The sequence below is a fragment of the Plasmodium sp. gorilla clade G2 genome, assembly GCF_900097015.1.
Source record: "Plasmodium sp. gorilla clade G2 genome assembly, chromosome: 14".
NCBI lineage: Eukaryota > Apicomplexa > Aconoidasida > Haemosporida > Plasmodiidae > Plasmodium > Plasmodium adleri (nom. inval.).
The window spans coordinates 1,607,025-1,631,759 of record NC_041706.1 but is presented as its reverse complement, the minus strand read 5'-3'; the positions used below and the strand labels follow the sequence as shown (position 1 = coordinate 1,631,759).

The window sequence follows — 24,735 nt, the reverse complement described above, 5'->3', positions numbered from 1 at the left end:
TTCCGTTCATTTATATATAATTAGAACATATTATATATATATATATTTATATTCATAAATAGATATATAATATATATATAGATATATAAGATTTTTTTTTTTTTTTTTTTTTTTAAATTAATAATAATATATATAAATATATATAGCTACTATATTTTATATATCATAATTTTCTTAAATTTGAAAAAAAAAAAAATTCATATTTATATATATTTAAGGTCCTCATAAGAAAATTATATATTATATATAAAGTAAGAATAACGTTAGTAAAAGGAACTAAAATAAATTTTCACTTCTTAAATAAAGTTCTATATAATAAAACTCTGTAGTTGTTTTTTTTTTTTTTAAATGGGATAAGGAAGCATTTATCAACATATGAGAAATTAACAACATAACTGTGGAAATAGAAAAAAAAAAAAAAGTGAAATAATTAATTTTACATATACAATAAATACATGAATCTTTTTATTATATACGTTCTTTTTTTTAACTCTTTTTTTGTTTGATATATAATTTTATTAATCGTTATTTCCATAAAAAGGAAAAAATAAACATTTAATATATTTATTTTGTATATATATTTGAAGAAAAAAAAAAGAGAAAGAAAACGTTCCTTACATATAAATTAAATATAGGCACATATATATATATATATATATATATATATATATATGTGAAGGATTTAAAAAAAAAAAAAATGATATTTTGCTTAGCTACATTTTATTATATTAATATATATATATTATTTTATGTACTGATATATATGTGTGTTTTTATTTTTATTTAAAAATACATACTGTTCAACGAAATAAAAAAATGTAAAAGGAAAAGGTAAATTTTATACATTAAAATGTGTGTTTAATATTTTAAAAGAATTCCTTCTTTTTATGAGTTTTTTTTTTTTTTTTTATCTTATTATAAGAGTATAAAAAGAAATAGATTTTTTTTATTATAATTAATTAGCATTTAGTTATGATAATATGTATCTTTAATGATTATATAAATATCATTATGTACCATTTTTTTTAATATATATATATAATATTTTTCTATACCAGAAAATAGTACATATTTTAGATTGAACAAATGATATAATTCTCTGATGGACAAAAAAAAAAAAAAAAAAAAAAAAAAAGTATTTATTTTTATCAGGTGAATAACAAATATGTTTAAGTATTTAACCAAATATCGTTTTATCACATAAAAAATATATTTAAAGTTTTTATTATTTAAATTGGAATATGATTTTATACTTATTTTATAAGTCCATATATTTTATAATTCATATATACAGCATACAAACGGATTAAATAAAAAAAAAAAAAAATTAATTAATAAAATAATTAAATATTTATTTATATATTTTATGGATTTGCATTAATGATAAAAAAAAATATATAAAAGACTTATAATTCTTTTATACAAAATTATATTATTCTTAAAAATAAAATATAATGAAAATAAATAATTTATATATATATATATATATTTTTATATATATTATGTACAATGATAGGCATATAAATAAGAGCAATTCTTAAAAGGCCCACTTTAAAAATAAAGGTTATTAAATTGTTTATATTATATATATATATATATATATATGAACAAATAATAAATGATTCATGTTAATCCGCTTTTTATTAAAAGAAAGATTAATAAAATAAAACGATATAATATTTTATATATATAATAATATATATATTTTTGTTGTTCATTTCTTTAAAATAAATATTCTCTTTTTTTTATATGTAACAAATATAAATAAAATATATGCCATATATTGTCAATATATATATTATTATTATATAAAAAAATACATATATATTTTATATAATAAATGATATTTTATTTTTTTGGTTTAAAAAAAAAAAAAAAATACCTATAAAATATAAATATATCAATAAATATTTATATATTCATATTTATATTTATGATAAAAATTATTCATGCTATAAAACTATAGAGAAAAATATATAATTCATATATAGAATATGAATAATATTATTAATAACTTAATATAAAAATAATTAACAATTGATATTTTTTTCATAAGTAAAATATCATAAAAGATTTATATATATATTACATTTATTTATTTTTAATAAAATTTATTTTGAAAAAAAGAAAAAAAAAAAAAAAAAGTTCAATTGGTAAAATAGAATAAATTACATAAATATATTAATATTATTCTATGTAATATATAACCTTCTTAATATTAGTTATATTTTATAAAAACTACTATATATATATATATATAAATTTTATATGTACAAAATGTGCGTTCTAACCTTAGTAAAAGATGATATAAAATCAGATATTTTAAAACTGGTTCTTGATTATATAAAGGTTACAGTTGTACAAGATAATGAAAATGTAAAATTACCAGAAATATGTTACGATAAGGTAAAAATAAAATGAAACATATATATATTGTATAATGTTCTTTTTTTAACATTTGAGGAATGTATTTTAAAAATACATAATTTTTTTTTTTTCTTTTTTTCTTTTTAATATATATATTATAATGAAGAAATCCAAATAAGACGCATACATATATTTAAGTATATATCCTTATTCCTTCTCATTAATTTTTATTTTTTCTTTTTAGAAAATAACCCTGCAATATAAGAACAAAACATACAAGGATCTCTTTTGTACATTGTATGCCTTAATTGATATATACGATTGTTATAGTGAACTTTTTAATGAAGATGAAGAAAAAGTTAGTGAGAACGAAGAATTTATATTTCATTTAGCTAGTGATAAATACATATTAAAACAGTCGGATATGAAACATTTAAATGACTTGTTATGTGAGAAGTCTTATATAATTTCTAATAAGCATGCATCCATAGTTGATATATTTTATTTTTGTGCAATTCATAAGTTATTAGATGAAATGGCTGTAAAAGAAAGAATCGAATTTTCATATATTTATAGATGGTATTTACATATTCAAGAAACTATCGTAGCTAATTTTAGTACATTGAAAAAATTAAATGTTAAAGATAGTTTAGAAAATTTATTAAATAATAAAACTACTACGAATGCTCATGAAAATAAGAACAATTTTATTTCCAAAGAATCAAAAGAAGATAAAGCTCAAACTAACGAAAGCGCAAAAAATAAAAAGAAGGATGCCCAAAATAAGAATAATGCACCAAATAAAAAAGTAGAAGAAGCCAAAAAGTTAGATGATATAGCAAGATTGAATGTACTAGTTGGATATGTAGAACAAGTTGAAATACATCCAGATGCCGATACATTATATTGTTTAAAAGTTAATCTTGGTGAAGATAAACCTAGAGATATATGTAGTGGTTTACGAAATAAGAAAAATGCAGAAGATTTACTTAACAAATATGTTTTAGTTCTAGCTAATTTAAAAGAAAAATCTTTAAGAGGAAAAAAAAGTCATGGAATGGTTTTATGTGGTTCTTTCGATGAAAAAGTAGAATTACTTGTTCCACCAAATGGTGTAAAAATAGGAGAAAGAATATTATTTCATAATATGGATCTTAATGTTATACCAGATAAGAATCTTAGTTCTGATAAAGAAAAAAATCCTTTCTTCCATATTCAACCACATCTTATATTAAAAAATGGTGTAGCTTATTATAAAGATACTAAATGGATATCTTCTCAAGGTGATATTACTTGTGTTCTAGATCAAGGAACAATATCATAAAAATAAAAAGGAAAACTTTGAACGCTATATATAAATGGATGTATATATGTTTCAACATTGTTATACAAATATATATATATGAATATATTTATTTATATATATGTTTTTACTTATTTGTAATTGCAATTTTAAAAAATTACAAAATGTTTTATTTAAATATATATATATATATATATATATATATATGGGGAAACAAATATTAATTTCTTTTTCTTTTTTTTTTTTTTTTTTTTTTTTTATTTCTTAAAATATGAAAATACATAAGCATTATATATTTATACATACTGTATTTTTATTATATATATATATATATTTTTTTTTTTAAAGTAAAATATGTGCCTAATTTTATATTATTTTTGTTTTCTTATAATAACAAAATATAGAACATAAATATATATAATTGAATTATTATTTATCATAAATTATTTAAAAAAAAAAAATTGTTTTTAATCTGTTTTTATTAATGTGAAAATATTGCTTTATGAATTCTTTTTTTTTTTTTTTTTTTTTTTTTCTTTTTTCTATATGATATACTATATTTTTCTCATTTTAATATATTGAGGACTATTATTCCCGTGTGTGTGAAAAGAATAATATCACTTATAAATATATTATATACATCTAAAACATTTATGTAACGTTTGAAAATAATTAATGATATTAATATTATTATATTCTTTTAAAAAAAATATAACAAAAGTAAAAAGGTGGTACCTAAATAATATATATATATAAATATATATAATATATATATATATTATATACTCATCATCACATTTAATTCTTTGTAGAATTAAAATATATGCTTATTTTTTTTAATCATTTTATGAGTTTTAAAAAGGTGTATATAGGTACATATATATATTACCAAAAAAAAAAGAAAAAAAGAAATAATAAAAAAAAGTAAAACATTTTTATTTAAATATATATATAAATATATATATATTTATTTATTTAAAGATGCTTAATGTTTTAATTACCATCCTAAATATTTGACCTGATTTCACTCGTCAATTTTGATAAAATGAATCTTAGTAAATATTTAGAAAGAGAATGAATTTGATCAACTATACTTTGAGACGATATTCGAGCCTACAGAATTCAATGAGAGTTGAAAACTTAAGAAGAAATGTAAATATGATAAATGATGAAATGTTGAATTATAATTGTTATATGAGTAAAAGGAAAAGAGAAAAGAGTTTAAAATTAGATATGAACATTTATGAACAACTCAAAAGAAAGATGATAGGGAAACCTTTAAATAAATTACAAAAAAAATATATGAATGAAAAACGTCCGAATTTTGCTCCAATATTTTTAGATCAATTAAAGCCAAGAATGGTTTTGTACAAAACAGCTATTCAAGTAAATGAATTACCTTTACCAAAATATCCAGAAATAGCTTTTATTGGTAGATCCAATTGTGGTAAATCAACCCTAATTAACGAATTATGTGGTCGGACAAATAAAGCTAAAGTTAGCAAAATACCTGGATGTACTAAAGAAATTCATTTTTATAAAATAGGGAAACCATGTTTAATGTGTTTAGTAGATTTACCAGGTTATGGTTATGCTGAAAGTAAAGAAGAACTTAGATTACAATGGAATGAATTTACCTTATTTTATTTAAAAAATCGAAAAAATTTAAAAAAAGTTTTTATTCTTATTGATTGTAGAGTTGGACTTAAAACTAGCGATAAAGAATTATTACATTTCTTTGATAGATATAATATAAAATATCAAATAGTTTTAAGTAAATGTGATTTATTAAATACAAAAGATTTAGCTATAAAAATTCAAATTATTAATCAAGATATTGTATCCTTCAAAAATTTAGAGAAGCCTCTAATTCCTTTAAGTTCAATTAAGAAACAAAACTTAGATGAACTTAGAAATGAAATTGCAAGATATCAATTAAATAAAACCATTGTCAAAAATAATATTGTCATGAAAATCAATGATTTAATAGAACAAAAGAGGTTAAAAAAATTAAAAAATCAAAAAGATAAAACTCTAAATATGAATCTAAATATTAATAACAATACATCTGCCAATAATATAACTCATATAAATAATCATGTAGAGGACAATAATTTATCTCATACATTAAACAATTCAAATATAAATGAACACACAAAAATTGATATAGTTAATCCTAATACAAATATAAACAATCCAATTAATAATGGACATAGGGAAAAAAGTATATTAATAAGTGATCAAACAATTTTTGAAGCACTAAACAGATGGAATAATACTGATACAAATAAATATAATTATAATTATATTTTTAATTTTAATACACATATGAATAATCACATAAAATATTTAATATCATCATTACATAAAAAATTTATATCTGAATGTTTAAGAGAGTATAACATTAATGATTTGCAAATTATCGATAACATTATTCATCAAGAAATTATAACAGATGATAAGACAGAAGAAAAACATGTTACAATGAATAATAAAGAAAACAAAAATATAACAAATGCTAATAAATATTATCCTAATGATTATAAGATAAATACTTACCTATATCGTAAGCAAAATAAATATCGAAACAATAAAAAAAAACAAGTGGAATGTCATAATATGTATGATAATGTGAATTGTATAAATTATTCATATGAATGTAATTATAATCCTTTAAGTGAATCACTTGATGAAGATGATAATCATTCAAACCAATTAGATGAAAAAATGATTCTAAAAAATGATCTGCATACAAATAGGAATGATAAAATATTAGATAATGAAAATTATATTAGTAATAAAGAAAATAACAATATAAATAATAATTCTCAAAATATCGTAGAAAAAAAAAAAAAAAAAAAAAATATAGATATCTTTGAAGAAAATTGTAAAGATGAAAAAAATGAAAATGTAGATATATTGTGTAAAGGTATAATAAAGGATATTATGTCAAATGAAGAAAAAATGCAAGATACAAAAGAAACATATGATGAATTTAAAAATAATAATTTTATAAATGATAAGAATAATATAGAAAAGGAATTATTTGAAAAGAGTCTATTTCCTTTTGATCTTAGCCAAAGAAAAAATCAGGACAATAATATATTTTCAGAAAATATACAAATGAATAATTTATTTAATTATCAACCTGAAACTAACCCATGGAACAATCTGTTTAAAAAAAAAGATTATAAGAAAATAAATGAAGATATTTTATTACAGGAAGAAGATACATATGATCGTCAAGATTATATTAGTGGGCTTAAAAGACCACCCAAAGAAAACTCAAAGAGTAGTTTGTATAATTATTCCTTTAATATAAAAGATAAAAGTACACATTATATATATGAGAAAAACAAATCAGATTCATATAAAATATATAAGAGTAGACAATTAGAAGATATACATGATCAACTAAAAGATAATTTAATAGATACACAAAAAAGAAAAACCAAAGAAAATGGAATAAATGGAGATCATGTGAATGCTCCAAATGATTCTTCCAAAAATCATTTTAATAAAAGAAATATCAAAGTGGATTCTTCTCTTTGTAAAATAAATAAGGATGAATCAGTTAATGAAGAAAAAAATGAATATCCAAAAAAAAAAATATATATTGGTTTAAAAACAAGAAGTAAAATTATAAGAGGTACTAAAAAACTTAAATTATTTGGAAAAAAGAAAAAACATGATATTGTAAATACTCCTATCGACTTAGCAACTGACTATTTCAAATTGAATAATAATTCCACATTTTATGATAAGAAAAAAAACAGTTGGAATTATATAAATGCTAAATATAACAAATGGATGAAAAAATCCAACCGTAAAAATATTGCATCTGAAATTCCTCTTTCTCCTATCAAAAAGGAAGAAGTCATGAAACGTTATGTAGAAAAACAAGAAACCAAATATACAAAAGAGAAAAATAAATTCTTACGACAAAAGAAAAACTTAGGTATGATATCAAAACCTCCAAATCATAAAAATAAAAAAAGCATTTCCAAAAATTATAGCCTATCAGATGAACAAAAAATATTTGATAGAGAAGCATTTTTTAAATATCGCGATGTCCAAAAGTGAGCCATTTATATATAATAGTGCCAAAAAAAATAAAATAAAATAAAACAAAGTGAAATTTCCAATATATATATATATATATATATATATATATATAACATGCATAATAATATAATATATTTCTTTTATCTTCTTTTTTTTTTTTTTTATTTATAAAAAAACGTTTCCTTGATCTTAATCCATAACCCTTAATATATACACATATATTATATATATATATATTCTAAGATGTGTTATTTTTATTTTTTTGTGTAACTCTCATGTTTAACCATAATCATTATTTTTTATGTTATAAAAAATGATATTAATTAATTGTGAATATATTAATTCTACTTTATTATAAATATAAATATATATATATATATATATATATATATATATATTATTGTGTAATTGCTTGACTATATAATTTTATGTAAATTTTATTTTGTTTTCTTTTTCTTGAATACTAATTTGTCTTAAAAAAAAAAAATTAATTTATAAATAATTTTTATTTTTAAAGATACATTTTGAAGGAAAAAAAAAATAAATATATACATATACATACAGTTATAATTCAAGATTTTAATCATATTTCTTATAAGCATTACTTTCTCTCTCCTTAATACAAAAAAAAAAAATAAAATAAATAAATAAATATATACATATAAATACATCATTCATATGTACATTATTTTTTTTTTTTATTATTTTGATTTTTTTCTTATCTCAAATAATTATACACAAAAATGATACTGCTTAATTAATTTTTTTTTTTTTTTTTTTTTTTTTTCTTTTTTTCTTTTTTTTCCTCAAATAATTATATAAATATAATAATTTCATATAACAAAATACTCTAAAAATATGAACTTTCAAGATTTTAAGAACTAAATATAAATTAATTGAAAATTTAGAATTTATATATTAATAATAAAAAATTCTTGTATACATTTTTTTCTTTTAAGCGAAAAAATATATCATTATCTAATATTTCTTCTATAACAAATGGAACATTTTGTAGCTCCGTAAGAAACAAAAACGAAAAATTAAAAAAATAGAATAATAGATACTTTATATATATATATATATATACATATTTATGTGTCAATATTTTCTTTTATTCTTCATATTTTAGGAGGGTTAATAAAAAATACTTAAATAAATTTTATAACAAGAATGTTCGACTTGTTGGAAAGGTTTTAAAGAAGGATGGCAATGAATTGACTCTTCTAACTTCTGACAGTAATAAGATATATAATAATAAGAAAAAAGCATATCCATATATATATATATATATTTATATATATGTTTATTTGTTTATTTATATATAAACGTTCAACGTGGTATAATTTATTTATATATATTATTTAATATAAAAAATTATATATAGATGCTGAAATAAAATGTTATTTAAATGACGAACAAATGGACGATTCTTTTGAAACGTATGTGGAAGTTTTAGGAATGGTAATTAAAAAAAAAAGAAAAAAAAAAACAATGAAAAATAGAAAAACATAACAATATAATATTGTGTGTATATAATATTATAGTATTACAATATCATTACTTAGATATTATAATATATCTACATTTTTGTATTTCCGTGTTATTAAATATTATATAGGTTAATGAAGATGATACATTAAGTAACATAGTATATGTACAAAATGGAGGAAACTCAATGAGTAAGAATAAAAAAATTTCATGTTACACATTTAAATATATATATATATATATTGATTTATTTATTATCTATATTTTTAATATTCTTAAAATATTGTAATACATAAAATTATAGGGAAAAAATATAAATGAGTACATATAATAGCAGTCCTTTCTTTTTAATAATAATAATCTGGTATTAATTTTGTTTTTTATATTTTTCTTTACATTTATAGATTTAAACGAACTGAACAATTTAATAAATTTAACATTTTTAGAAGAATTGGAAGAAGTATTTTAATCTTTTTGAAAAATATAAAAAAAATTAAAGGAACTTATTTATTATTATTCTATATATATATATATTGTTTATATAGTAATATATGTTATAATAAAAGGATTTCCCTTCTTCATATGTACCCACATTTCGGCTTAATTTAATTTATTATATACATATATATAACATAATATATATTTTATTTTTTATTTTTTATTTTTACATTTTATTTTATTTTTTTTTTTTTAAATATTATATAAAAAAATTGAAACTTTTATAAAAAGATATAATTTTTTCTTTTTTTAATAATATATATAAATATATATATTTTCGTAAGAACATAATTTTTTTTTTTTTCCCTCATTAATTTGAAAAAAAAATTATTAAACAAATAATTTATTATGTCATTTATATACATAAAAAAATATGTTTTATTTATGATGGAAAAAAATTAAATTATAATACTGAAATAAATTAACAAAAATAAAAAAAAAAAAAGAAAGATACGTATATTATTATATACATATATATATATATATATATATATATATATATATATATTTTTTTTTTCCCTATTTTCTGTATTATTAGATTAATGAAAATGCTTTAAAAATAACAAAATTTTGGAAGACACAAAGAAGAATTCTTACTCTTTTATAAAATATTTTATTATGTAGAAAAAGAAAAAAACATATACACATATAAAATATATATTTATATATATTATATACATTTTATTTATATATACATTTTATAATGACCTGTACTTTTAAAGAATGGTATTGTTAAAAATTCTAAAAAAAATAAAGGATAATAAAAAGAATCTAAGAATATTAATATTAGGGTTAGATAATGCTGGAAAAACAACTATAGTAAAAAGATTATTAGGTCAAGATATTTATAGTGTTAGTCCAACATTTGGATTTAATATTGAAACAATAGAATTTGATAATAATATTCTTAACATATGGGATATAGGAGGACAAAAAAGTATTCGTCATTTTTGGAAAAACTATTATGAAGATGTAGATGGTATAATTTTTGTTGTTGACAGTACAGATTTGTTTCGATTACAATTATGTTCATTTGAATTGAAACAAATATTAAAAGAGGAAAGATTATATGGATCTACTTTATTAATTTTATCAAATAAAGTAGACATTGATAAATCTCTAACTATTAATCAAATAGCTGAGGTTAAATAAAAATTTAAAACTTTTATGATATAAATATATGAACTTATATACATATATATATACGTACATACATATATATATTTAAATTTATATGCTTTTATTTTTTCTTTTAATTTTTTTTTAGATACTCAAATTGAATGATATGAGTATGGACAGGCATTGGTGTATAAATGAATGTAGTGCCTTTTCTGGTAAAGGCTTATTAAAATCTTTCATGTGGCTAATTGATGATATAACTGAACGTATTGATAGTTCAAAATAATTTTTCTTTTGTATCTTTTTTTTTTTTTTTTTTTTTTTTCTGTTTTTTTAGTTAATTAAACATACACAAAAAAATAAATTAATAAAAAAAAAAAAAATGAATAAAAAAAAATGAATAAAAAAAAATGAAAGCAACTAAAAATAAAATATTTACATAAATATAAATATATATATATATATATTTATTTACAAATAAGTTTAATTATACTTCGAATTTATAATACCAACCTTATATTTATAATTTTTTTTAACCAAAAGAAATTATTAAAAAGACTAATCTTCAGTTTCATGCCTTTCTGAATATTCCAATTGTTTTATTACTTCTTTTTCTAGAAAATCATGAACATTTTCTTTACATAAACAAACAGTCTCACTAATTTTTTCAATCAAAAAATTCTTCTCTTCATTTAACATTAAAATTATTTGCATAGTAGGTTCATCGCATTTAACTAAAACTCCTTTTATAGCTGTCACCATTCTTATAATGTTCTTCTTTTATGTTGTTATATAGTGTTAATTGGTACATGAAATAAATAAAATATATATATATATTATATATAACTATAATAATGCTGTTATATATTCTTATCAAACGGAAGAAAATATTTTATAAGAATGCCAATATATATATTATATATATATATTTTTTATTTTTATAATATAATTATAATTTATATTTCTAATTATATGGAAAGCTTTATTATTGAGGTAAAAAAGAAAAAATATATTATATATATATAATTACAGAAATAAAATTATATAATCCCTTATTTTTGTATAATGAATTTAAAAAAATAAAATTAATATATTTATACATTTATGCATACATTAAATGTAATAAATATATATAAGCATATATTATATTTTTTTTTTTTTTTTTCAATGGATTAATTTCATTTTTAAAAAGTTGACAATCTATATGAGGGAGAAAGTAAACATATATGTAAAAATATATTTGGAGATTGGGAATATTTAAGAAATATAATATACAATAAAAAATAAATAAATAAAAATTATGTATTTTATAAATTCTTATTGTATTTATTACTTTATTATTATTTTTTTTTCATTTTGTTGTTTTGTTAATATTCTGAAGTCTCTTTAAATTTTTCCTTTCTTTTTATTCAAAGTCAAACCAAAAGAGCACTATGAAGTAAAAAAAAAAAAAAAAAAAAAAATGAACATCATAATATTGATAACATAATAATTATATATATTTTTTTTTATGTGAAATTTTTCATTTTGTAACATATTTATCTCAAGTATTTTTTTTGGTACAAAAAATATATATATCATTGTTGTGTATTTTTGCATTTATATATATTTTTTTTTCTTTTTTTTAATCTTTTAAGGTTCTTCAAGGGTAAAAAAGAAAAAACATTAGATGAAGCGTATGGTAATATATTGTAAAAAAATTAAATGAATATAATATAAATATATATATATATATATATATATATGTTTATTTATATACATATTCATATATGAACAAATAAGTTCTCATATATGTTGTCTTATATTTTTCCCAATTATTTGTAACACATATAATAGTCTCATATATATAAATATGATTACATAAGCCCAAATTTATAGAAACATATATATATTTATTTATTTTAATTATCCATCTTTGTATATTTTTATCCTTTGTGTGTTATTTTTCTTTTTTTTTTTTAACGTCTCTGTTAGACACCCTCGAAAAAAGCGTTAAAAGTATTGATGAAAATATAGAAAAATATAATAAGGAACTAAATGTAATAAAACAAAAAATTGAAGAAGAAAAAAAAAAAAATCCAGTTAATCAACACATTATCAACAGTTTAAGAAATAAAGCTGCAAATATTATACAAAAAAAGAAAGTATATGAAAATAATAAAGAAAGCACAATGGGTATACAATTTAATATTGATCAAATAAAATATGCAAATGATAATGTTCAATTTTCTATTGATACCTATAAGGCCTTACAAAATACAAGCAAGGTGTTGAAAAAAAATATTAAAAAAGTAAATATAAATAAAATTGAAAAGTTACAAGATGATCTATTTGATTATATAGAGGATACCAAAGAAATTGGAAATATTTTATCATCCTCATATGATATACCACTAAATTTGGATGAACAAGAAATTGATGCTGAACTAGCTTTAATTGAAGATAGTATATTAGACGAAAATATAGAACAAGATAATATAGCTAGCTATATAGACGATGATAAAAAGGAGGAAGACAAAACTTTAATGCAAAATATTCCTCTTGAAGAAAAAATTTTTGATACAAATCAGGAAAAAACAAAAAACGAGACATATTTCGCACAAAGGGAAGGTTAATTAATGGAAGTGGTAATACTATTATCATAAAATAATAAATATAAATAAATAAATATATATATATATATATGTTTTAATTTTTTTTTTTTTTTTGTTTTACAAAAATGTGTTTTAACTTAATAATATGTATAACACTAATGTCTTATTTTTATATTATTTGTCTTTTTTTTTTCTATCTTATTTTGTTTTATTTGTTAATTTTTTATTTTTGTATTACTATCAAAAGGGTTTGTTTTTTATAAAATAATAAATTTTTTTTACCGAAAAATTGTTATACCAACAAAAAAAAAAAAATAAAATAAAATAAAAAACAAACAAAAAAATACAAATAAAAACAAATTAATATGTACCAAAAAAAAAAAAAAAAATATATGAAAAGAATAAAAATTTAAGGGTTATATATATGTTAATTAGACAAGGGACATATAAACAAATAAATAAATATATATATATATATATATATATATATATGGTGGAATATTATAAAGACACAATTTTGTTTATGTTTATATTTTTTAATTCATTTTTATCATTTTAATCCTTAAAAATTTTGGAGGGCTTGTATTTACTGTCCTGCTCAGGAGGACACATGAAGGGCCAGTAATCATGTAGACATTTATCAAAAACATTATTTATATACGTATGTGTATCATTACTACAAGGTTTATATTGATATAATGATGAGTAGACATTATTATATATACATTTATTTTTTGAAGTATTTTCAATTACTGAAGATTTTGAACTATTAAAAACATCTTTATTTCCTACAAAATATTTGCTATTAAAATAATTACATTGGTTACTTAAATTATAGGCTCGAATTTCTGAACAAGCAATATGCTTACAATTATACATATCTATATTTGCTCTAGCAAAATCAAAGGCATGTATTAGTTCATGTGTTAATATATATTTCAATTTATAATAATTAGTAATATTATTTGAACATAACCATATAGTATTGTTTATTGGATTATATCCTCCTATATATTTGTCACTTTTATTATTACTTTTATTATTAATAGTTGTTATATTTTCTTTCAATGATGATAACTCTGAGCAAGAACAATTATCATCTTTTATAATACTTTGATAATTATTTTTTTTAATGTTATTAATATATGTATTATTAAATTTATAATAAGATGAAAAGAAGTTAGTAAATTTATCGTAAATGTTTTTTTTTTCTTCTTTATTATTTGGACAATTTATATATATAACATTGATAGGACGATTTAATGCTGATAATGAATTAACTAATATTTTAATTCTATAATTGTTAAGTATCATATACATAAATATTTGTAATTTTATTTTATTAAATAAGCTTATATCATCATTAAAATATGTATTTATTTTTCTTTCCTTCTTTTTATAATCATTATTACTTATCTGGTTATGTTCTTTTATTTGCTTTTTCATATTATCTTCATTTAATTGAATATCACTTGTTGTAAACAAATTGTTGTTATTATTATTATTATTATTATTATTATTATTTAAGAAAATTTCCTTGCTATCCATATTAGTTGTATCATTGTTATTGTCATCACGATTTATATTTTTCTCTTTATTCCGAGTAATATATTCATTCTCATTCATTCTTACATACTCTTCAAAAAACTCTTTATTATTTTGTACCATGTTTTTAAAATTCTCATTTAAATTATAATTTATTACAAATAAGTTACTATAATTTGGCCACTTACATATGCCCTTATATTTTAAAGAATATTGTATTAAAAATAACATATCATTAAAATTGTCCTTTTGATTTGATTTATCACTAAAAAAGTATTTCTCTACATTTTTTATTAAATCGAATATTTTATTTTCATGATTAAACCTTCTTATATTTTCTTTTAATTTTTCAAACTTTTTAGAAATTTCTTCCATAATTCTTTTTTTCAATATTGCTACAGATTATATTTTAAAATATTTAACAAATGTGAAAAATATAAAATATAACAAAAGAGGGATTATTTTATTTTATTGTTTTTTTTTTTTTTTTGTAATTCATAAAAGGATATGAAATTGATTCTTTTCATATATATTTTTTTTTTTTTTTTTTTACACAACATATATATATATATATATATTTATTTATTTACAATATATATTTTTTTAATTTTCATATAAATATAAAAATTGAAAAAGAACACAAAAAAAGGACTTAAAATAATTCCAATAGTAGAAGTAAAAAAAAATTGAAATATGTATTAACTATTACACATGTTCAAATATTATTTTTATATAACCTTAAAAAATAATATAATATGTAAAAAAAAGAAAAAAAAAAAAGAAAAATGATAATTTTAGAAACTAATTCAAAAATAAAATTAAATATTATATTATAATATTTTATAATTTTAGTTTATATATAAATTATTATTGTCAATAATTATTTTGTTTCAACACAGAATGTTTTTTAATTTATATAGTACCACTATAATAATACATCTTACATTGATATGTGTGTCTATATAATATCTTATAAGAAGTAAAGAAAAAAAAATATACATATATATAATATAAATTATATTTTTGGATTTATTCTTTTGAAAGTCTCTATGTAAAATAAATAACCAAATGTATTATATATATATAAGTATAATACTTTATAATATTTTGATATATGTAGAAAAGTTTCTTATGTATTTAAATAATTGCCCATTTAAAACCTCTTATGAGTATTATTCTATAAAATATATATTTATTAAGGTGTGTAGATAATTTTAATTATTCGCATATTTCCAGAATTTATTATTTCACATAAAAGGAGAATAATCTTATATATATATATATATATACTTATATGTAGGTTATTTTCATTTTTTTTTTTCCACCCTCCCCATGCATATAAATATAACATATTCCTTATATTTTCTAAAAAAAATTTAAATATTATTTAAAAAATACAAAATTTTATATAAAAATAAACATTTAAAGGACAAGATGCACTTATAAAAATAAAAAAAATAAAGAATAAATTATACATATAAATATATTAATATAACATATATGTAATATGATTATAATTAAATCCCCCCCATATTTATACTATATTATATATATATATTAATGACTTTAATAAAGATCACATTTGAAATATCAGAAATTTATGCATGTTCTTTCTTCAACTCTTCATATAATACCTTCATTTAAATAAATATCGTATAAAAAATAAAACGATAAATAAATAATATTAAAGGACACATGGAATTATAATAAATTGACATTTTAATATTTAAAATTAAAAAATATACACATACATATATATATATTATTAAAGGTATCATTTTTTTTATATTAATATTGCATATATATATATTATACATATAATATATATTTTTTTTGCGTACAAAAATAAACAACCGTATTTTCAATTTTTCATAAAAATTTCATGTGTATTAAAATATATATATGAAAAAAAATATATTTATTTAAATAGTTAAATGTTTATATTTCATTTAATTATTTTGTTATGTGGAGAAAAAAATAAAATTAAAAACTTATCATATTGTAAATTTGATAAAATTAAATAACCATAAATGCATATTTTTTTTTTGTACTTTTTTTTTTTTTTAATATTAACTATACAACATTTAATATATATAAAAACAGTTTAAAAGTAGTTTACATATTAATTTTATAAATATATATATATAATATATATATTATATACATATGATTCTATTGAAGAGTGAAATTATCCATATATATATATATATATTTTTATTTATTTGCATAATATCAAATGTCCATGTACAATTTTAAAATAGTAACTAAATATTAATTTTATAGTTTTTTAAACGAATAATATTCCAACTTCTTTATTTAATAATAAAAAAAAATATAAATATATTTATATATGTTATATTCTAGAGTGAGAAAATTAAAATGTGAGGAAATATCTATATAATATTTTAAAAAGGTAAATAAAGAATAATATGATAAAATAAATACAAATAAATAATAATTTCTGATTATAGTGAATACAAAAAAAGAATATCGTATGTAAAAATGAAATGAACTGTTATTTTTTTATTTTATTCATATATATATATATATATATATATATATATATATATATATATATATATATATATATTAATTCGTGTGAATATAGAATGCTATTTATATTTAATTTATGATATATTTACCATATAAAAATAAGCTGACAGAAAGAATGTATCTTAATTAATTTTTTTTTTTTTTTTTTTTCTTTATATATATAGGGATAAAGTGAAATATAAAGGATCATTTTTATTTTTATACAAATTAATAAAATAATCACATATATATATATATATATATATATATATTTATGTACATGTATATATGTACATTTTTAATATTTTCCTTTTAATAATTTTTGTAATTTGTTTATTAAGAGATGGAACTAGAAAAGTTGTCTATGCATGAGGGTTATAAAAAATTTTGCTCAAAATACCCCTTGAAGAAATTGTCGATGCCAAAAAGTGATTTAGTATGGTGTTATTATGATATTAATAGTAAGAATGAGAATATAGTAATATTTTTACATGGTGTATGTGGAACTGCTGGTTGTTATTTTTATCAGTTAGATAATTTAAGTACTTTAGGTTTTCGAGTAATATCTTTACAGTATCCTTGTTATAACAATTTAAAGGATTGGATGAAAAATATGTGTAACATATTAGAATATTTGAATATAAAGAAAGCTCATTTTTTTGCTTCAGATTTAGGTGGCTATTTAATTCAGTTGTATGCTAAATTATATCCATCAAAAGTGGAATCTTTAATTTTATGTAATTCTTATAGAAAAACAGATAATTTTGCATCTATAGCATCTTTAAGAAATATATATGGAAAATTTTATAGTTTCTTACCTCATGTTTTATTAAAAAAGATTATATTAGAAAATTACATTTATTTAAATTATGAACATGTAGATTTAAAAGAAATGAATTCCTTAGAATTTATGAGTAATGAAATTGATTTAATTTCAGCATCAGATTTAGGAGGAAGAATAAGTTTACAATTATCTTCTGATAATATCGATAAAATTTATATGAATGATAAATGTATTACTATATTACAAACACTAAATAATATCTATCCTGATTCTTTAAATGATGATATGAAAAAAGCATATCCATTGGCAAAATATGCTATTATGAAATCAGGAGGAAATTTTCCATATCTTAGTAGATATGAAGAAGTAAATATGTATATATTAGTACATCTTAGAAATAATTGTAACACTAATTTTATCAAACAACAAATTACAACCATGTCAACAGTTAATTTAAATAAATACAAAAAAGAACAAATAAATCAATATAACCCTGAACAAAAATATTATGATAAAAGTTCCTGTAAAATTAATTATAAGAATGACCACAACGATTATTATACAAATTCTGATAAACAAAAAGATAACGATACATATAATGAGTATTATACAAATGATTATATTCATAAACAAAACATTACTCATAATAAAATTAATAAAAATAATAAAGATAATTACATATCACATGATATTAAATATGATACTTCAAAAAACAGTTATCAAGATATAACAGATGATGATTTATCATATAAATATAGTAATTATAATAGTAGTGAAAATATTAATGATTATATTAATGATAAAATTTCAAAAATTCAAAATGTGCATAATAATTATTCTGAATCAATTACAAATGATAAAAATGTTTATCAAGCAAATGTATATTCATATAATCAGAATGAACAATATGATTATATAAAAGACAATTCATCAAATAATAATAATATTAATAATAATGAATTTGATGATGGTATATATAATATAAACCCTAATGATAATATGAACTATCAAAATAATTATTATAATAGAACTATTTCATCATCTGATGAACAACATAACGAAAAATTTAATAATCATTATAAATATAAATCTGAAAATAATGATAATAATACTAGTCAAAGTAGTAAACAAAATATACAAAGTTCCTATGAATCTTATAATAATAATTCCATAAATTATGAAGATAGAAATATTAATCCAAATGATACCAATTATAAGAATTCAAATTTTGATAACAAAGATATCTATTGTCAATTTTGATTAAGTATATATTATATATGTGTGGGATATATGATCACATAATAAGATTATTCACGCTTTTTATATTATATTACACATATAAAAAATAATAATAATAATAAAATTATATATATAATAAATATTCTTGTCATTCTTTAATTCTTTAATTTAATTTTTTTTTTTTTTTTGATTTGTTTTGAAATTTGTGATTTTTATAATGTTAAATTATGTAGATGATATTTTTTTTAGATTTTAATAATTTTATGAATCATATATTTTTTTATGTTATTTTTTTATAAGTTATTCTTTATATGCTATTTGTTATACTATGTTTATTGTATTTTTCTTTCTTTCTTTCCTTCCTTCCTTCTTTTTTTTTTTTTTTTTTTTTTTTTATTTTTTGTTATAATATGTGATTTTCCAAAAGTCACCTATTTTTATTTTTCTTTCAAAGACTCACAAAATTCAAATTTGCATAATTGCACATATAATAAATAAACTATATCATTTTAAATAAATATTTAAATGTACCATATATATATATATATATATATATATATATATATATATATTTTATATAATCTATTTTGATTTCCTTATGAAAATAAAATGACAAGATAAAAGCTTAAACATGCTCTGATAAACAATATACTCCTTTTTATAAAAAGAAGATACATTTTAATACATAAAAATATATATATATATATATATATATATATAATTACAAATAAAAGTAAAAAAATATGTATACATATATAAATATATATTATATGTATACAAGTATATTTAAGTTTCAGTACAATTTTATTTATATTTTTTTTATTTTCTTTTAAATAAATATATTTGTAAAATTAAATATATATATATATATATATAATTGTATGTGAATAGAGAAACATTTAAAGTCTTGTTATATATATATTTTCCATCCCCTTTTTCAAAATGGAATTGTATTAAAACATCTAAAAAAATGATATAATAAAAAAAAAAAAAAAAAAAAAAAAGAAAAGAACCATTATTTCATTTTTATTCGAAATATGAAAGGAACATAAAAAAAAAAATATATATTATATATATATATATTACATATATAATGAAACACTAAAAAAAAAAAATGGACATAACCGAATTTGATATTCCTTTATTTTCACCTAATATAACTGAGATAAATTTCAGCATCTTCGATTTATGGTTGAGAGGATACAATGGTAAGGAAAAATATTCATATTAATAACATATTAATATAATATATAATAAAAAAAAAAATAATACTTGTGTTATTATAAACATCCAAGTACCAAATATATATAATATATATATATATATATATATATATATATATATATATATTATTTTATTATAACAATAAATGTGCAATCGGATATATATTAACAAAATAGGAAACATTTTGCTATATAAAATGCATACATATGGAATTTTATTTTATTGTGTTTATTTTAAAAACATATTATATTGTATTATTCATTCTTTATTTATTATATATATATATATATATATTTTATTATTATTCCCTTTTTATAGAAGAGGAAGTGTTATGTGTTCTACAAAATTCGTTTTATTTCGATTTAAAGAAAAACAAAAAGGATGAAAAGAATAAGAATGAAGAAGGGTCGCATATAAAGAAAATAACAAATGAAGAAAAAAAAGGTGGGAAAGGAAAAATGCCCATAGGAAGAGCTAAAGATAATGTTTTCTTTGTAAAAAATAGAATATTGAATATTTTCAATACTGATAATAATGATAATAATTATAATTCAAGAAATATATTTTTCCAACATTTTTTATGCTTATATATAAAGCAACAATTTTATATATTTAATATATTGTCTTATCATTTAATGAATTTAGATTTACGTTTTTCCAATTTTTATGTTCCAATTAGTAAACATAAAGCATTAAAGTTAATAAGAATTTATTATGATATAGATTTTAATTTAGAAAAGGAAATAATAAAATATAAAAATATTAATAATATAAATAAATATACAGGTGAACTAGTAAAAGTCACAAATATTCATAAAATATCAGTCAAAAGACAAATAGAAAATATTAAAAATATGTGGAAATATATAATAAATATATATGAAGAGAGAAATATAAATATAGGAAAATTACAAAAAAAAAGAAGAATCACTCTAAAGAAAATTGTCAAATATATTAAAACACGTTTTAGATTTTCTACATGCTTTTCAAAAAGAGAAAGTTTTATTGATTATGATGATGGAAATTGTCGTAACGGATCATTTTTATTTAAAAAAAAAAAGAAAAAAAGAAAAGGAAAAGGAAAAAAAAAAGGAAAAATGGAAGATAGACAAGTTCAATATAATGTAATAAAAACATTAGAAAATTTAATAGGCATATATTTAGCAAAGAGATATTTTCGTTTATATTGGATTATAGTATATCATATAGAAATACCTAAAAAAATTAATATTGCATACCCTTATTTTAATAATATTATTCTCCTATTATTAGAAAAATTGGAAATTAACGATTTTATTTTATCCAAAGAATATATAAACATAAGTAAGGATATATACGCAACTTATAAAAATAACAAAAATATGGATACCTTGAAAAGTAAAGCATGTGTAATAGCTGATATTAATAATATACTAAAAAGCAAAGTACTAATTAGGCTCAAATGTATTTTAAATTTACTGTGCTGTTTTAGAAATGTAATACATAAAAAATTATACACACACACACATATATATATATATATATATATATATATATATATATACATGTGTTATATTTTTATCATGTAACTACTATTATACATGTTGTTATAATTTTTATATTATTTCTTTTATTTAATCATTTTATTTTATTCTTTCTATTCTTTTTCAGTCATATGAACTAACCAAGTTTATTTCCATATTCTTTGAATTGCAAAAACATGAGCCACTAACTAACGAGAAGACATTCATAAAACAGAATGTTGGGAATAATAATTTTGTTAATAGGATTATGGGTTTTATAAAGTAATATCATATTTTTGAAATTATGTATTTATACATATATTTTCTCGTAAAAAAATTAATAAATATAAATATATATATATATACATATTATTTATTTTATAGGGAAGCTGAAAATTATTCCAAAATAAAGAAGGAAGAATATGAAAAGATACACGAAAAGAATATTAACGTATAAATATATTAACGCACACATAAGGTCATAATATGTAAATATATATATATATATATATATATATATATTTATTTATTTTATGAAAAGAACACATAACTTTATGAATTTTAAATCCATAACTATTTCATTTTAATTACATTTATATATAATACACATATGTTTTTTTTTTTTTTTTTTTTTTTTTTTTTTTTTTTTTTTAATTTAATTTTTTTTTCTGTTATTATTGTTTACTTTTATTTTTGTGAACATGATTAATCTTCATAATTTACCCTTTTAATTTTAATTTGACAACCAAATATATAGTTATATATTTTACCTGAATGTTGATAATATTTTGGTATAAATATATATATATATATGACATTGAATAAAGTTTAATTGTTGATAGTTATAAATTGAACATGTTATATAATATAATATAATAATATTGTACATGGTCAAATATGAAAAAAAAAAAAAAAAAAAAAAAAAAGAATATATCATTTTTCTTATATATAAAATATAACTTCTTTTAAATTATTCATATTTTTTTCAAGTGTAACGAAATATTTATTTTTTATATTCACAAATGTAATATTAATATATATATTACTTGAATAATGCCATAGTATTTAATTTTAAAACTATTTATCATCGTCTTCTTCCTCTTCTTCTTCCTCTTCCTCCTCATCATCATCGTCATCATCGCCATCATCATCTTCATCCTCCTCCTCAGCAACATAATCATCTTCATCGTCGTCATCATCAGCAACATATTCTTCTTCATCGGATTCATCTAATTCATTATGGAAATCTGCTTTTTTCTCTAAATCATTTGCATCATCTTGTATATTAATATTTTTGCTTTTTAAAAAGGTAAGTAATGGATTATACTCACTTTTATCAATATTTGTGTATTCATAGCTCATTCCTCTTTTGTGTTTAATAATAAGAGAAAAGAAACGGTGTTGATTAATATTACCTGTTCTCTGAAAACTGAGTGTTACAATATCATCAAAGGAAATAAGAATAACCGGTTTTACAATAAATAGGAAATATTTATTTAATGGATAAAGTTGACCACTTGCAGCTCTATAACTGCAAGTAATACCATGTTGGTTTTTAGAAGTTCGATAATCTCCTGGAACAATAACACTTTTATTAACTAAAGCAGTAAAAAGTTTGGTTACAACATCATGAGCTTTTCCTGAAATAGTTTTTTCAAGTTTATATTTTGTCATAACTTCATCACTAGCACTTATATCTAATTCCATATCATCATCATTATTTAATTGTATTAAAATAAAAGGATATTCTGTTTGTCCTTGTTTCATTTTATTACTTAAACTAAATATTAAAACATATTGATTAGAATTACTTTTTGGTACTAAAATCATTTTATTAATATTAGTATATTGTATATTAAAATCATAAGATTTTCCATGTAACTTAAATGTGCTTGAATACATTTCAATATCATATCTACCTCTTGGAACTAATAGAGGTATATTAGTTAGAGAAGCAATACTTTCACTTTTGGTATCTCCTATATTTACTTTTTCCAATAAATCATTTTTTAAATTCTGGAAATTTTGATTTTCATCATTTTCATGTGGATAATAAAAACGTATTTCCGCTAAAAAATCTTCATTACCTTTATTACTGTTTTCTTCATTTTTAAATTCCATAGCAATATCAGTTTTAATTTGTACATTTAATTGATTAATATTATTCGTAGGTAAATTAAAAGCATATTTATTATCTATATCAAAACATAAATTTGAATTTTCTAATTTAAATTCTCCCCAATTCCATCCTTTCGTTGCTATCTTTCTATTATTTAATCTTATATTAAAATATTTTTGGAAATGTTGAGTTATTTCACTCACATTTCTATCAGGAAATCCATCAAAATATATTATGATATTCTCTTTTGATTCACCTAATTTTAAATGTAATCTATTATTATTATAACTAGTCTTAATCCAACATCCTTCATCAATATCACTACACTTATACTGATATACATTATTTGTCTTTTT

The 24,735-nt window shown here is 18.1% G+C and overlaps 10 protein-coding genes across 10 annotated transcripts in view; 7 read left to right on the top strand and 3 right to left on the bottom strand.

Moving 5' to 3' along the window:
* Positions 1-2,277: 2,277 nt before the first annotated feature.
* PADL01_1442300 (tRNA binding protein, putative) lies at positions 2,278-3,691 on the top strand (the record flags this gene model as incomplete). Its single annotated transcript, XM_028684705.1, has 2 exons — positions 2,278-2,406; positions 2,612-3,691. The coding sequence occupies 2 exons, from the start codon at positions 2,278-2,280 to the stop codon at positions 3,689-3,691; spliced, it is 1,209 nt and encodes a 402-aa protein (XP_028540756.1).
* A 1,053-nt stretch (positions 3,692-4,744) lies between these two features.
* Positions 4,745-7,753, top strand: PADL01_1442200 (GTP-binding protein, putative; the record flags this gene model as incomplete). Its single annotated transcript, XM_028684704.1, has 1 exon — positions 4,745-7,753. One exon carries the CDS (start codon positions 4,745-4,747, stop codon positions 7,751-7,753), a length of 3,009 nt encoding a protein of 1,002 aa, XP_028540755.1.
* Positions 7,754-8,734: 981 nt separating this feature from the next.
* PADL01_1442100 (replication factor A protein 3, putative) lies at positions 8,735-9,692 on the top strand (the record flags this gene model as incomplete). The annotated part of the gene is made up of 5 exons (XM_028684702.1): positions 8,735-8,754; positions 8,865-8,971; positions 9,120-9,196; positions 9,354-9,414; positions 9,628-9,692. The coding sequence occupies 5 exons, from the start codon at positions 8,735-8,737 to the stop codon at positions 9,690-9,692; spliced, it is 330 nt and encodes a 109-aa protein (XP_028540754.1).
* A 752-nt stretch (positions 9,693-10,444) lies between these two features.
* On the top strand, positions 10,445-11,126 carry PADL01_1442000 (ADP-ribosylation factor, putative; the record flags this gene model as incomplete). The annotated part of the gene is made up of 2 exons (XM_028684701.1): positions 10,445-10,864; positions 10,989-11,126. The coding sequence occupies 2 exons, from the start codon at positions 10,445-10,447 to the stop codon at positions 11,124-11,126; spliced, it is 558 nt and encodes a 185-aa protein (XP_028540753.1).
* Positions 11,127-11,398: 272 nt separating this feature from the next.
* PADL01_1441900 (transcription factor TFIIH complex subunit Tfb5, putative) lies at positions 11,399-11,602 on the bottom strand (the record flags this gene model as incomplete). Its single annotated transcript, XM_028684700.1, has 1 exon — positions 11,399-11,602. One exon carries the CDS (start codon positions 11,600-11,602, stop codon positions 11,399-11,401), a length of 204 nt encoding a protein of 67 aa, XP_028540752.1.
* A 671-nt stretch (positions 11,603-12,273) lies between these two features.
* PADL01_1441800 (vacuolar-sorting protein SNF7, putative) lies at positions 12,274-13,455 on the top strand (the record flags this gene model as incomplete). The annotated part of the gene is made up of 3 exons (XM_028684699.1): positions 12,274-12,278; positions 12,478-12,521; positions 12,815-13,455. 3 exons carry the CDS (start codon positions 12,274-12,276, stop codon positions 13,453-13,455), a joined length of 690 nt encoding a protein of 229 aa, XP_028540751.1.
* Positions 13,456-13,989: 534 nt separating this feature from the next.
* Positions 13,990-15,354, bottom strand: PADL01_1441700 (metalloprotease, putative; the record flags this gene model as incomplete). The annotated part of the gene is made up of 1 exon (XM_028684698.1): positions 13,990-15,354. The coding sequence occupies one exon, from the start codon at positions 15,352-15,354 to the stop codon at positions 13,990-13,992; it is 1,365 nt and encodes a 454-aa protein (XP_028540750.1).
* A 2,500-nt stretch (positions 15,355-17,854) lies between these two features.
* Positions 17,855-19,555, top strand: PADL01_1441600 (acid cluster protein 33 homologue, putative; the record flags this gene model as incomplete). The annotated part of the gene is made up of 1 exon (XM_028684697.1): positions 17,855-19,555. One exon carries the CDS (start codon positions 17,855-17,857, stop codon positions 19,553-19,555), a length of 1,701 nt encoding a protein of 566 aa, XP_028540749.1.
* A 1,093-nt stretch (positions 19,556-20,648) lies between these two features.
* On the top strand, positions 20,649-22,717 carry PADL01_1441500 (conserved Plasmodium protein, unknown function; the record flags this gene model as incomplete). Its single annotated transcript, XM_028684696.1, has 4 exons — positions 20,649-20,742; positions 21,077-22,233; positions 22,409-22,542; positions 22,645-22,717. The coding sequence occupies 4 exons, from the start codon at positions 20,649-20,651 to the stop codon at positions 22,715-22,717; spliced, it is 1,458 nt and encodes a 485-aa protein (XP_028540748.1).
* Positions 22,718-23,337: 620 nt separating this feature from the next.
* Positions 23,338-24,735, bottom strand: part of PADL01_1441400 (FACT complex subunit SSRP1, putative) — a gene marked incomplete at both ends in the record, with an annotated part of 1,521 nt that continues 123 nt past the window's right edge. Inside the window, one exon of the mRNA XM_028684695.1 lies at positions 23,338-24,735. This exon is cut by the window's right edge and continues 123 nt beyond it. Coding sequence (XP_028540747.1) covers positions 23,338-24,735 — 1,398 coding nt within the window.